Genomic DNA, 15,724 nt, shown 5'->3' on the forward strand with positions numbered 1-15,724 from the left:
ATACTCTGTAATGATAACTGTCTCTATAGATATTGCATGAACAAATGTTTGTAAAGATGATCTTTATGCTTCAGATGGCAGAAACTATCTTGGCTGATCAAGATATTGCTTTTGTTATGACAGAGGATGATATCATAATGTTCAGACTGCACATAGGTTCAGTTATCCTTAATGTTGAGGGTATTTATTAATATTTTTTATTTTCTTGAGTCAAAGTTAACACATTAACGCCTCACTGGAACAAAGTTTGGTCCAAGTAAGCTTATGCTAGTGCTTTGTATCCATTATATATTCCTTCCTTGAGTAATTGAACTAACTTCATCTCAATTAGTAGTGTTGTGAGGTGGGTATCAGCAAAAATAATTACCTTCAAACTCTTCAACTAAAAATGTTTGTTTTTCTTTGGTCATTATTTGGCAGAAACACAGAGTAATCAATCCTCTATTTATCTATTTTATTGACCTGTGAACTACAAAGTCAAGTACCCAATGAAATGTTTTATTTTCTCTAACCACAAAAATTGATACATGTAAAGACAAACTTAAATAAAATCACAGTACAATGGAATCAATTTATCTGTCTTTTTGTTTCTGTCTGTTTTGATTTCACTCTTTTGTAGTTTCATATCATATATTTGTTATAATTCAGGTTTGACAAAACTTCAACAAATATTATCAAGGCAAGGACAAATCACTATGGTGAGTGCATCATCTGTCATTTTTCTTACATTTAAAGAAAAATTATATTAAATTCCTGTTTCATGTAGACTTAGCCATTGAATTTCCATGATTTGACATCATAAATTTTCTTATTACATAGGATTGTATATTGACATGGTCTGATTTTAAAAAGTCACTTGTCATGAAAAAATAGAAAAATATAATTTGAAAACTAGAGATAACTGTTAGATATGTACATGTATCTAAGATATTCACAGCATTGTTTTCTGTTTTTGAATATGGCTGACTGCCTTAACAAAGATAAACCATGAAACTTTGCCATTCTCATTTTGGTGTCCAGGCAGTAACTTCAGTACAAGTATATGGATCTCTGACATTGTACTACAAGGTGCTATATTAAAAAAAAGAAAGCAGAGGTTTTGCTTGAACTATGTAGGAAATGGGGTAAAATTTGACCAGAAACAAGCATTTTCAGTATCTTAACAATTTCTATCACAAAGTGCCATACAGTAAAAGGTAGGCTTGGGATGATTTGGGGTTTTGATGATGTCTTTGCGTACTTCATGTTTTGTGGGTTTTAAAAAAAGAATGTGTAACAGAATTTAGTTAAAAGAGAAAGGTCTAAAGCCTGAAAAAAAGCTCTTATTCCTATTTTTATTGGGGTCCTTCTACATATATTTCTCTTACAAACAAATTTGCTTGAGTATCCAACATTAGGACGTGTGGGGTATGTGAGCGTGCTCACTAAGGTTCTTTAATTAGATACATTGCTTGCCTTTGTCTTCTTACATACTGGGTTATTACGTATCATCTTATCTTTTAGAAAAATATGCACCAGACAATTGAACAAATGGACTTATTTTGTGAAGGCGTAACAGCAGAATCAAATGATGTATTTCCAGAAAACCAAACAGCAGAACTGAATAATGTATGTCCAGAAAACCAAACTGCAGAACTGAATGATTTATGTCCAGAAAACCAAACTGCAGAACTGAATGATTTATGTCCAGAAAACCAAACTGCAGAACTGAATGATTTATGTCCAGAAAACCAAACAGCAGAACTAAATACTGTCGCTTCAACAAAAAGTAAGTTACTTAAGTTATTTCAGATGGAACACAAGAATGATGATTACTTCATTTAATTATCTCTCACATAGACATTATGGTTTATTAATATGTGGTCACATAGGTAACTAACTGATCCATCACTCCTCATTCACTACTAAATATTTATTACATATTCCAGTCTTGAGTAGCTCTTATTTGGAATTTGTGCAAAATCAATTTTGATTGTCGTTGCCATTTATGAATATGATGCAGGAGACCTGTCCCTAATATCTAATACTTCTACTGGTAAATTTTGTCTGGTGACAACTGTAGTGCTTTTGAAATCTAAATTGTTTATGCAAAATATCTTTATCTTCGTAGTTTTTTACACACAGTCTCTATAGATGGGATGTGTTGTAGTATTATGGTATCAGTCTTTTTGTTGTTTGCACTTTGCACAATATCTCAAAAATGCCATCAATTTTTTTATGAACTTTGGTGAATAGTTTCTATCTATTGATGTGAGCTCCCTTATGATTTTGATAAATTTCTAATGTATTGTTTTTGAGTTATGGGACTAAAATTGTTCAAAGATGGAGTGATTTTCTGATTTCAGAATATAACTTGAAAACTCTTGCAGCAACATCAATGACACTTAATAAAAATTTATAACAGGGTTTTAAACCACAAAATAATGGTTGGAAATAATTGTGGAGGTTACAGCCCCAACCATAAGCATAAGGGCCAAAAAAGTCCAAGTCAGTGATCCCAATAAAGTTTTATATCAACATTACAAACCACAAAAGGAAGATTTGCATTGATTTTGGGGGGTTATGGTGCCAAGCATAAATTTAGAATTTAGGGACAAAAAATGGGCAAAAACTAGCATTTTGTTGAATTTACTTCTATAATTCAAGTAAAAGCATAGAAATGTCTATGATATTATTTCACAATATTCTATACCTATATGATGAGACTAAATAAATTTTGGTTGTTAAAACATGTCCATTGTAAATAAAAGAGACGCCAAAAAGGGGGCCAAGAACATGCAATTTCTTGCTTTCCAAACAATTATTTGACTGTTGATGAAATGATCACTTTAAAACTGTATCACAGAGTGCCATACCAACAAAGGTAAACTGGAATTGATTTTAGTGGTTAATCAATGATTTCTATATATCAGGGATTGGAATCTCACACAATTGTACATGGTACAATAATAAATATGTTGCGTGGGGCGATATACAGCAAGATTACCCATGACACATTTTGTTGATTCTGATAGTGCCCTGTTTAATGGCGGACAATTTTCTTTGCTTCAACATTTCATCATGATAAATTTAGGTATTCTGACCTAAATGGTTTTAAAAAAAAATATCCCACCTCAAGTTGCCTCCAGACTTTTTTATTGTTTTGTTCTGATTAATTCCTCGATATTCGAGACCTTAATCTCTTATCAAATTTTCAACCTGGTCCCACCTTCGCAGGTGTACTTCCCTCCTCATCAAAAATTCAAACTCCTTTTTCCAGACCCGATCAGTCGTCATAACATTTGTTAAAAATTTATCAGAAATAGTATGTATGAGGGTGTATACAAGGAGTTTTATAGTTGTAGCTTTCCCTGTATTTGTGATATCAACATTTATACAAGCCTTTGTTTTGACTCCTGACTGCGTAGCCCCGCCTTCGAGGGCTGTTATCCTATTCATTTAAAATTTAAACTCCTTCTTCTTCAAAATCTGATCTATCATCATAAAATTTATTTCTAATTGATCAGAAATGGTCTGATCGTGTATATAAGAAATTTTGTAGCTGTAGCCTCCCGTTCTTGCATGAAATCAACATTTTTATTTGACCAACTGTTGATATAAAAAAATTGGCGGTTGGAGTCACGCCCTCCAGAAAGTCATTCCCTCCTAAATTAAAGCTCTAACTCCTTCAAAACCCAAACAATCATCATAAAATTTCTTTCAAATTGATAGAAATAGTCTGAGGGTGTATATAAGGATGTTTATAGCTGTAGCTTCACCTGCATTTGTGATATCAATGTTTTATATGACCTAATTTTGACTGTATAGGCGGCAAGTAGCTGTGGCTAGTATAATGAAATCTTCCATGCAAGATACAAATCCTTCTATATTTAGCTCCTTGGGTTAGCACATGAATCTTTTTAAATTAGGGATGAAAAGGGCCTGAAACTAGCATTTCCTTGTGTCTTGACAATAACTTGAGTAAAAGTGAAAGGATCTCATACAAATTTTACTACGATGTGACCAACCTCAAAAGGAAAGACTGGGATTGATTTTTGGGGAAATGATATGAGCAAATTAAGAAAAAGGGCCAGAAACAAATACTGATTTCTGAATGATAACTTGAGTAAAAAGGATTGAATTGCTCTGATGTCATAAAATAAGGTTCCATAACCCCAAATGAAGGCTGGGATTGATTTTGAAGGTTTTGACTGGAACCGTTAGGGAACAAGGGGCCAAAAAGTGACCACTTGTGATTCCAGTTAAATTCTTATCCCGTGTCAAAATATTAAATCATAACGAAATTCAAATCTTCATGAGATGGTATGTCCAAACTTAACCCAACTGTTTAGGGTTTGACCTCTGTGGTTGTATCATGCTGCACCCTGTGAAGCATTTTATTGTATATTTTGTGTCAAATACTAAATAACAGTCAAAAGTTGAGAGCTATATTCAGGTTTCAATCTTTGCAGGCATTTCTAGCTGTGCTTTGCAAAATATTTTATTTTGTATGTCCCTATATAGAAAATATGTGTATCATTAGCAATTGACAGTACATTTCATCTAGAACAAATTTCTCTGGACAAGTTTGTTGTTTTGTATAGAAAAGCTTGTGTCTGATAACATGATATAATATAACCAATTCGTTGTAAGGGGTAAATAGGAAAGCTTATAATCCAAAAGGTGACACATAACAAACAATGTATTAAATATTTCAATTATGTACACAGCACATTCAAGGGAAACTTATCTAGTTTAAAACTATAGTTTAAAATGAGGAGGTTTGTTGGAAAGAATTTTTTTATTTCACACTTCATTACTTCAAAAACAATTGCTCCCAAGAGGCCTAATTGCTTGCCCATGAATAACTAATATGTCTACATGTATTAGTTTGATTAGGGTTTATTGCAGTTAGAAAAATATCAACGTTGCATTAAAGAAACAAAACATGCTTTGCTGTATCTGAAAGAGTAATCAAAGGAACCAAGATTCTAGCGGAAATCAAATGAATGTAATGCCGGGACAAATACCAGACATGGAAGTGTGCTAAAAGCATATTTGTTATAACCTATTATACTGTAATGATTTAAGTTTTAATTCTTTTGGCCTGTTTTCTTAACAAAATTTTCTGAGTATAAATAATTTAGAAGGTGATCATTAATTAATTGAGGTTTACTGTGATTGTAGGTGGTGAAAAAGACCCCAAAAGACCATGTCCCTTTTGTGGAGGCAAGATGTTTGCACGGTTAACCAGGCATATTCAAAGTGTACATAAGGATGAAGATGAGGTGATGGCAGCCATGAAACTACCTGCTAAAGATAGGAATCAAGCATTCAATCTTTTGAGAAGGAAGGGTTGTCATGCATATAATTTAGATAAACTGAAGGAAGAAAACTTTGATCCTTCTAGTTTAATGAAAGAAAGGAAGTCAAGAAAAAAATCAGCTGAAGCAGGAGAAATTAATCAAGGGGATGCCAGAGAAGTGTGTTCACTATGTAAGGGATATTTTGTCAGAAAACATTTCAGAAAACATGTCAGTATTTGCAGTGCAGCAGAAGGAAACACACATACTCCAGCAGGTATTCAGTTGGAAATTCTGAGTGATAACATAACTTTTAGTGAGGCATTTCAAAAGAATATTTTGAAGGATTTTTGGAAAGATGAAATTGGAAATTTTTGTAGGAGTGACACATATATCAAAGAGTTTGGTTACCATCTTTTCAGAATTGTTCAGGCAAATATAGATAAGTCCGACCAAAACCGCAAGACAATTATGGCTGCAATGAGAATGTTAGCAAAACTTTTCTTTCATTTTAAAGAGGAAGTTGCAAAAAATAACATAAATGTAACAACATCATTAGATATGTTCAAAGCAGATAATTTCCAAATATTTATGGATGCAGTTAATGAAATAGCCCAAAAAGAAGATGGTGGAATCAAATCAGGTACAAAAAGAAATGTTGGGCATCTAATTAAAAATGTTACGCAGCATTTACGGGGAAAGTTTATTTGGGAGAAAAAAAAAGAGCTGGTTAATGATGTTGATGATTTCAACAGTTTGTTTTCAAATTTTAAGGCAGTAATGTTTCATAGTGCTGAATACAATATAAAGAAAAATAGGCAACAGGAATTACGGCGTCCAAAAAATTTACCAGATGAGCAAGATGTGAAGAAACTCCAGACTTACACAGTGCAGAAAATGAAGAGTATTGATGACCATTATGAATTTCTTGAGAAAAGTGAATATATCCTGTTACGAAATCTTGTTGTTAGTAGATTGACACTTTATAATGCTAGAAAAGGAGGTGAACCATGTAGACTTACATATAAAGAGTGGGAAAATGCCAGAAATGATGTTTGGATAAATGAAAACCAGAAAAATTGCGTCACAAACCCAGAAGAGCAAGACCTTTTAAAAAGTCACAAACTGACATATCAGTCTGGTAAATGTGTGAACCAGACTGTGCCTATTCTGTTTCCTAAAGACACATGGAAAGCTCTAGAGAAACTGGCTGATCCAGTGATCAGGCAGGCAGCTGGTATATCACCTGATAATATTTACCTATTTCCACATATAAAAAATTCACGTTTTCATGCTTCTGGTTGGAACTGTGTGAGCCAGGTGTGTGATCAGGCAGGATTATCAAAAAAAATTAATGCAACACAAATGAGACACTGGATGTCAACTGTTTATGCAAGGTTAGATCATCCAGACACTGAAAAAGAAGCTTTTTACAGACATATGGGACATTCTGAAGAAATCAATAAACATGTTTATCAATGTCCTTTAGGGATAGAAGAAATTACAAAAGTTGGCAGATTTCTGCGTAATATTGATCAGGGTAAGTACCCTGTCCTCAAATTCTGTTCTAAAACTACTTTTAACATTTTTGAAGCATTAACCTGTTCTTGCTAATGTTATCTGTGGATAGATATTTAACATGCACTCAGCCCCCACCCCCCCCCCCCAAAAAAAAAAAAAAAAAAAAAAAAAAAAAACTAGATTTTTCATCAGTTAATTATTATACCCAATTCACACAGATTTTTATGGTATATAGGAATCACCCAGTCAACAGTTTTTGTAAAGGCAACTCTTCCTGTAATTTAATGTAGATGTGCATGAAGGAAACATAGGACTTTGTGTCTTCAAAGGGAGATAATACAACTAAAGGTTTTTACATATGAAAGCCTTGATAGCACTAATCAAAGGGATTGTGATGAAATATTTTGGGAACATTTGCTATAATACTATATTGATACACATAAAGAATACAATTTCTGTTGGTAGACTCATCCAATGGGAGATAAGCCAACTTTTTAATAACATAACATTTAACACCCTTTGAAAATTAAATATCAAGGAATTGTATTTCTAATATGAAATCAACATTTTTTAGCATTATCAGTCAATAGCACCATTTGTTATTTACATACATGTGTTTAGGGTGTTGGGATACCATTAAAGAAGTTCATAGTTAGGGGCACAGCTAAGATACCAAGTTACAAAAAATGTGGGTTATACAAAATGGTCAGTTTTGCTTTGTTATGCTAAAAAATGATAAATTTTATAGAAATCAAAATGTTAATATTTAAACTCTTTGTAGACAACAAAACAAGAAACCACTGTAGATAGTAAGTAATGTTTCAGAAGTTTCTCTGATCTATTGTTTTTTTGTACTTCTGGTATATCAGTTTTGGAGAAAACGTAATGACAAGAAGAAAACTGATGAAATTTTTGAATAATTTGAAAAAAAAAAAAATTTCAGGCTTGGATTCAGCTATGCAAAGAGAAAAGGCATTAGTAAAAGATGATTGGCCAGGTAAGAAGTACACATATGTTAGCAATAGCTTTATGAACAAAAATTCTTTCATCTATAATTGCATTCTGTACAGATGGAAATATTGAAGTATATGTGGTCATCACTGAGCCTCTTAGCCCTTAACTGATTTTACGGGGAGACTTCCTTTTTTATACCATTTGCAAAAAAGTTTTTTTTTTTTTTTTTTTTTTTTTTTTTTTTTGCGGGAATTATAGGAACTTCCCTATCCAGTATGTCAGACTGCTTGTCCCTATTTCTTGTCAGCCCATCTCTCCCAAACTGCTCAAGGGATTTTAATGAAATTTTAGAGAAATGTTTTGCAATATTCAACTTTTGCTTTTTATGTTCAGTAATGGAAACCATCCAATATTGCTTACAATATAACCCTCCACTATCTAAAGCCACATACCAAATATAACATTGATCCATTGATCAATATTGAGAGAGATTAAGGTTTATTACTCATTAAATATTACTAATGCAATGTCTGTCCACATGAGATAGTTATAGGTTTCATAATGAGCAAAAGTTGAATATCTCAAAACTGTTCTGTGGGTCTGCAATTTTTCATTATATGAAATGATGGATAATAAAAAATTTTTATTACAAAATGTTTGAATCCCACTCCCACTGGGTGGAGCAATTTTAAATGTGAGGCTTTAGATAGATATGGCAAACATAAGCAATTTTTGTTTCTGTCCATTATCAACTTCCTGTACAAGTGAAGGTATATACATTTGTACATACATACATTGCATAACAACACGTGCAACTTTATTTTTTAATGCAATCACTCACACTTTCTGTGTGTATCCTTTTAGTTAATTTGTGTACTAGATGAAGTTTCATTAGTCTAATTTGAATTTTTTGTCCTAGTTCTAAACATTGTCTCATTGCTTTTATTTGTTACAGCTCAAAATGAGAACTCGGGGAGTACTCAAAGTGGTGATGTTGGTAATCTTGATGTTGACAATGATGATATAGATTGGAATGGTTTGTACTTGAAAGCATTTGGGTAGAGATAGTATTAATCACATCATTAACCACTTAATCATTTCTTAATAATTATTTGCCTAATTAATGGTTGTTTTGACTTTTTTTGTGCTACAAATAATCATGGTGAAAGTGTTTTTTTGTTTTTGTTTTGTTTTTTTGTAGGATCAGTGAATATACAAGTTGAATAAGTTGTAAAATTATGTAACAAATTTCGGAAATGATTTATTTTGAATCTAATAATAACAATTACGGTTATTTTTTTATTACATTTTCATGACTTTTACGGGAACTTTAGACCTGCCATATTTGTCCATATTTGTATGTACACTTTATGCCATATCAGTTGAAACGGTCACTAGCTTAGTGCTTTGTATTATTTATTATGAAGGAAATGGGCATTAAGTAGGATGAGGTTAGATATGGCAATAGTTGTTTGCAATATATTAAGGTCATAGCGTTTACACATGGACAGGTACAACTTTTCATTCATTGACGATTGTTATTGTTTGTTTTCATACATGATGGCGCACGTGACAAGTGCTAAATGTAATGTGTACGTGCGTAAGTGCTTTTTACAGTATATTACATACTTTTTCTAATATTTTTATTAAATACGAATTTGATGTTCATTCATGCTTCTAAAATGAATGAAAAACATGATTTAAGATGGGCAGTAATTTACACACACAAGCCATGGCCAATAAGTTGCATGCTGCTCATAAAGCAACTGAAAATCAACCACAGTCTCAAAGCCTTTTAAGGACATCATATTAAAATATGATTTTGTTACTGGTGATATAAGTTGTTTTTCTGTTCATGTGCAGTCTGTGTTTAAAATAAAAATGCAAGTACAAATTAGATAGAAATAATTCTTAAAAATTTTTCACAGTCTTGTATTATGTATATAGAGTCACACCTGAGTTTCATTTACAACCATTTGACTATCAACAGCTTGCTTATTAAGATTCTGTACTGGAGATTTCAAATGCAGCCACACAATTCAGAATTATTGATTATATTTTTCAGTTTTCCAAACCAATTATTTTGGGCAAGAGTCTAGTGGGGATGGCTCCATCAGAAGTGGTACAGAATCAGGTATTATTTAGCTAAAGAATCAAAACATATGTTTGTTTGTGTACAAAAAAGATTAAAGTTTTAGTTGCTTGATATAAAGAAAAGCAGTTTAAAGATAAAATGTTTATTGGGAAACAGGTTTAGTTCCAAGCATATTTTCTTACAGAAATAGTTATTAAGTGATGCTTGTAACAGGAATTAATTCAATTTGTTTGTGTCACTAACTACCAAAAACATTCTGAAAGAGTAATCAAGGGTACCAAGGTTCTAGTGGTAATCAAAAGAATGCAATCTAGGGACAAAGACCAGACAGACATACATGAACCTGGACCTATTCATTTTAAGTGCATGATGATCTGTGTGTATGAATCAGTTAGCAGAACAGGTTAAAATGTCTGATCTAATCAACATTCCAACTTCCCCTAGCTAGTTCTTACAATCACTCTTATATTTCCTTGATATAGTAATCTGGACACTGCTTATATAATCATCTGATCTATCGATCCGGTCGGAAGATGCAGTATCTTGTCATATGTAATCTGTCTAAACACATCTCAAACAACATCTTTAAGGATTTGGAACATTTATTAATCCTTTGCCAATTAAACAAGGTAATATTGCATTTAACGAGGTCAACAGCAGGTAACCCCTTAGTCCAGGGTCTCTAATTATTTGTTTGTATTTATTGTGTTTAAGCATAGGGATAAACATCATTATTATTTGAACATTTGATGATATCCCTTTAAACACCATAGTCAAACGGATCATGGGGTTTGCCTAGAATTTATAAACTAATTCCTCAATTTGTTCCTCAACTTCTGTTTTGATGATTCATTTATTTTTAATTTTAGGCTTACCTTCAAAGGCCAGTAGACAAAAAGTTGAAAGAAGACAAAAATGTATGTATTTGATTGTTAATTTGCTCCCAAAAGGAGCTATGATAGCGAAATCTAAAAAAAGTTTTTATAGAATATATGGGTTTGATATACTGTGGTCCAAAAACATTCCATACTTTTGAATCCATTTTTTGAAAAATTAGATGACAACTTCCTGTATATTGAGGACTTTCTACATTTTCTTCATATCATGATTGAAAGCTGGGATAGCACAAGTGATTGAGCCATCACTCACAGATATCATGTTTGTTCCTCTACAGATGAAATGGCAAAAGTTTGTTGCAATGTTTTTCTTTTTTTTTTTTTTGGTTTTGAAGATCCAAAAGAAAGTGCTTGTGAAAGTGGTGATGATTTAATGAGTGATGAAACGGGAGCTGAAAGTGATGAATTTATGAAAAAAGTGAAAGGTAAGTCATTACTTTCTTGAGCTCAAACCTTGCTTAAATGTAAAATATTGATATATTGTGTCATTTTGTAGACGGGGACATTGTCTTACAGGGGGGAATACAGTTAACTCAGGATGGAGTTGGTCTTCTTTTGGTTGAAGAACCATTATCTGATGAAATATCTTGGTTATTTATTGCCACAATTAGCATCATTTAAACTCTGTATCATTCCTTTAATTATTGTTTGATAGAATGTTTAAATCTCAGTTTTACATTTAACTACCTAAGGACGTTCATCAGGTGATTGTTGTTTAATCAGAGGAAGACTAACTCTATTCCCTGCAGTGTATTCACTGTCATAAGAGTTTTATTTTGTGGTGATGTTCTGCTCATGTTAAGGATTCTACCTTTTGTCTTTAATTTTTGCTGTTCCCTCTTTGAGGCATGGCAGAATATAGTGATTAAATGGTGGGATATCTCTCACATAAATATAAACATTACATGCACTATTACTCACCGGAGAAGTTCTTATAAACATTTTATTGTGACAAACATCAGGATACTGTCATATCACAAATCAATCAGGAAGAACTTAATATCTTACTCTTAGCTGTTGAAGATTTCTTTGTTGAGCATTTACTGTTCTTGTAAAGTTCTTGATAAAACTACTTAAGAAAAATTTTTAATTAGCATAACATACTACTCAAAGCAATGGTAGTGATAAGTTTAATCAATTTTAATTCATAGTTCCGCATGGTCAGTTATAATTGAAGGATGAAATTGTAATGTCAGTTGTAGAGTTTATAATAAAGTAAAATCAGTGTGATATTGTTTTTATTTTATCTTTAGGGGTTACTTCAACAGCCAGAAGAAGTAGAGTTGGTAAAAAACGAAAATGTATGTATTTGATTTTTAGTGATTAGATTCTAATAGAGAATTATGACCCTTAGCAAATTAGATTTAAGGAATTTTTCTGTTGTTTTAAAAGGTAACACAAAATGGCCTGCTTTGTTACAGTTTGTACCTCATACACCTCTTCTTATAATTTAATTTCTAGCAGACCCTATCTCTATACATTTGGAAAATCAAATAAGCAGATCTTTCTCTTAAAAATTACAGAAAGCATGAAATTTGATTATAGACTAGTATTTAATTACAGATCTATGATTTGATAAAATGATTGTGATTTTCATAGCATACCAACTTTTCTGTAACAAAGCTACATTGTATACTAGAATTTGTAACAAATTATTTTCAAACATTACAACATCAGATTGGAATTCTTTTTTTTTTTTGGCAGTTTTTGATTTTATAGGATCAAAATAGCTTATGTCATCGGGCAATGCCTGGAACTTTCCTACTATTTTAGAATTCTACACAAAAGTGTATTCCTTATATAATTCTTTTTATATCATTCAATAACTCCTTATAACCGTATAATATGTTTCTGGCAATTGTTCAGCTCAATTCTATTATTTCTGCAAAATAAGATTAAAATCAACTGAAGATTTGAGGGACTCCTATTTCGCTTTGAAAGATGATTAGGAATAAAACTCAATTAGTGAATTTTATTCTTGCTGTAATGTGTCAAGAAACATTTGATGAATTAAGCATGTTTCTTTTAACACACTTACATACATTGTATATGTATCAGTCAAAATGTTTATCCTATCATTAATATTTTATTATTAATTGACAAAAAGTTGAGAGGAGTGGATTTATCCAAGTAAAATTAGTGGGAAAATTAAAATTGTAAAAAGTGTTTAGTTTTGGAAAATCTTTTGTTCATTAAGAAATTATTTTCTTCAGCTGAAATGGGTTTTATTTGAGTATAAATACAGTTAAGGAAAAATACTCAGTTAAAATAATTATTGAATGTAAACACAAATTATCTTCCGGACAGATTAAAAATTAAAAAAAGTTTTGAAAAAGGTAAATGGAACGAAATTTTATAAATTTGTGAAGTTGAACATTGCTTAACTATTGAATACATTTTATACCTCAGAAATCAGTAGTAAAGATTGTCATGTGCATTCTACAAGATAGGAAAATAGTTTTAGATAATGTGGGAAACACAAATGTATGATTACGATTTTTAATTTACATCATGTTATCTTTGAAAATTCTCACTAGAACCAAAAACCTCCAGTGCTAACAGCACTTTGATTTGAAAAAAAACTTTTCGTTCATTATTGAGTTTCTAAGCTCCTGCTAGGATTCACACATGGGAAATGGGAAATTCCAAAATTTGTTATGAAATATCGGGAGGCTCCAGTCAGAAACAGGAGAGTTAACACCTATGTAGGATACTCCATTTAATATTGATTCCTTACCCAAGTTTTGATTCATTTTAAATTATATATACTGCAGACCAAGTGGCATAAGTGATATAAGAGTACCAAAATAGGTAATGAGAAATGACTTGATTTGTCTGATGAGGGTCAACCAACCAGAATGCTTGTTACAAATAACATTTTACAGTTTTTGTATAACTTAAATGTATAAAGAGTTAAAAGATATACTTCATCTTCAACACATAAAACAAATTAGTCTGATGTAAAAGCAAAGACCTAAATTATTTATGACAAACAGAAATTAAGGGAACAAGGAATTAAATGGTAATAAAAAAGAGCATAATCCAGGGAAATGACTAGACAATTTAAATAAACCTACACATAAAAGAACATAACTAGAAAAAAAACTAGAATAACAAGCACATAAAAAACAAAAGTGATGAGCAACCTGACTCCAATAAAGACTGGGAACAAGAATCAGGTGCACTGATTGGGTAAGTGCCCTCTGCTTGTTTACCCTCTTGAGTTGATCATAAAATTTCATGTCTAGGGTAGACAAAAGAAAACTTATTATGGCAGGGTATTCAATTCATTCCTCACCCGATGCAAATGGATACATTATAAAACTTCAAAACTTCTGTAGTGATGACTTTAATCTTCTAGCAACATAGCTCTATTCCAGAAGCCTAACTGTAAGAAGCCTAAAACCGTACAAAAGCCCACATGGTTTTGAAAAGATCTGCATAAAATAAGAAAGAAGAAGTCCCATAAGCTTTGTTTTATATTTTAATCATGAGTGTTCCTATTCCATCAGTCTCTAAGGGTTGGTCAAGATATGAGTCTTGATTCCAAAATATCATTAATTCAAGTTATTTGTGGTAGATATGTGAAATATAAAACCCCCAAATCTAGATTGTTTAGAGACAAAACATCATCTGTATAGTGGAAACTGAGTCAAAATAACTTGCTAAACAATGTCCTACTTTTTGATCAGATGAGCTCTTAAGTCAGCTTCAGAGTGAAGGAATAAGTCACTGAGTAGCTGAGCACAATATGTTTCCATTTGAATGCTAAATGTCTGTTGAAAAACATTTTCACCACTCTGTACAAGTATGATGTTGACACAAACAAAATCCAGCATTTTGACACCTTATTTGGTGTATATAGAAGATAGTTTGGAATTCATTTTTTTAAAAGTATATGTATGATGGATCTCTACCAAGCACTATGTTTTTCCATCTAGGAGTTCTATCTTTCTTAGAGTAACAACAATAATGTCAGGATTTCAACTGGCAAAGAGTAATCAAGGGAACCAAGGTTATAGCGGTAATCAAAAGAATGTAATCCAGGGACAAAGACCAGACATGGAAAACAGACATACACAATGAAGAACATAATGTAACTAAAATCATACATACAAAGTAACAAAAGAAAATGAGCAACTCAGACTCCACTAAAAACTGGGAGCATAGAAAAGTAGTATAAATAATTGTAAGTTCATGTTTCGATGTTATACCGGTAATATTTTGATGATAATTTTGTATTAAGAGTTTCCATAAATGTTTACATAAGTCAGGAAGTATGTGAGTTTTCTGTGCTGAGGGCATAGTCATGAAAATTTTTCTAAGAGGAAAATAGTAATATGCATAATCACATGTATAAGTGGTAATTTGTTCCTTTACAGGTCAAACAGCAAAAAGCCAGTAATAATTTTCTTTATTTTTGTTTTGAAGATCCTAAAGAAAGTTTTAGTGAAAGTAGTGATGATTTAGAGAGTGATGAAACAGGAGCTGAAAGTGATGAGTTGATGAAAGAAGTGAAAGGTAAGTCATCACTGTTTAAAGTCTAATAACAATTGCATCTTTAAGAAAGTGGGACATTGTTTTAATAAGATTTTTATTTTGTTGTGTTCTTCTCATGTAAAGGAACAATGCTGTTTGTCTGTCTGTATATTTTTTGTTCACACTTTACACAGAATGTCAAATACACTTAAACCAATTTCCACAAAACTACAGTGGATTGTCTTTTTATTGATTTGTGAGTTTTCTTTGAAAGGGGTTTGTTCACTTTTCAAGATATTCAGCCCAACTATTTCTTGAAAATTCAAAATTCACCCAGCAGTAATATTTGTTGCTCATAACAAACTTTGAATGTCGTCTTTCAACAAAATGATATTGTAGAAAAAGTTCTCTGTCACTTCAGTGAAAAAAGTAGCCATGTCTTATCGATGGTATGATCGTTTGGTAAGTTTTTTCCCCGATTTACCTACTTCAAACGA

At 31.9% G+C, this 15,724-nt stretch overlaps 1 protein-coding gene across 2 annotated transcripts in view; it reads left to right on the forward strand.

The window, feature by feature from the left end:
- LOC148600609 (uncharacterized) overlaps positions 1-15,724 on the forward strand; it is a 30,757-nt gene that overhangs the window by 1,450 nt on the left and 13,583 nt on the right. For both annotated transcript variants that reach the window (XM_088557982.1, XM_088557983.1), the window contains exons 3-13: positions 75-180; positions 649-698; positions 1,504-1,768; positions 5,167-6,822; positions 7,747-7,800; positions 8,713-8,793; positions 9,823-9,891; positions 10,722-10,769; positions 11,084-11,173; positions 12,002-12,049; positions 15,180-15,269. In XM_088557982.1, coding sequence (XP_088414108.1) covers positions 75-180; positions 649-698; positions 1,504-1,768; positions 5,167-6,822; positions 7,747-7,800; positions 8,713-8,793; positions 9,823-9,891; positions 10,722-10,769; positions 11,084-11,173; positions 12,002-12,049; positions 15,180-15,269 — 2,557 coding nt within the window. The remainder of the gene's footprint in view (positions 1-74; positions 181-648; positions 699-1,503; positions 1,769-5,166; positions 6,823-7,746; positions 7,801-8,712; positions 8,794-9,822; positions 9,892-10,721; positions 10,770-11,083; positions 11,174-12,001; positions 12,050-15,179; positions 15,270-15,724) is intronic.

The sequence above is a fragment of the Perna viridis genome, chromosome 13, assembly GCF_037379345.1.
Source record: "Perna viridis isolate PV_CMFRI_1.1 ecotype Kerala chromosome 13, ASM3737934v1, whole genome shotgun sequence".
Taxonomy (NCBI): domain Eukaryota; kingdom Metazoa; phylum Mollusca; class Bivalvia; order Mytilida; family Mytilidae; genus Perna; species Perna viridis.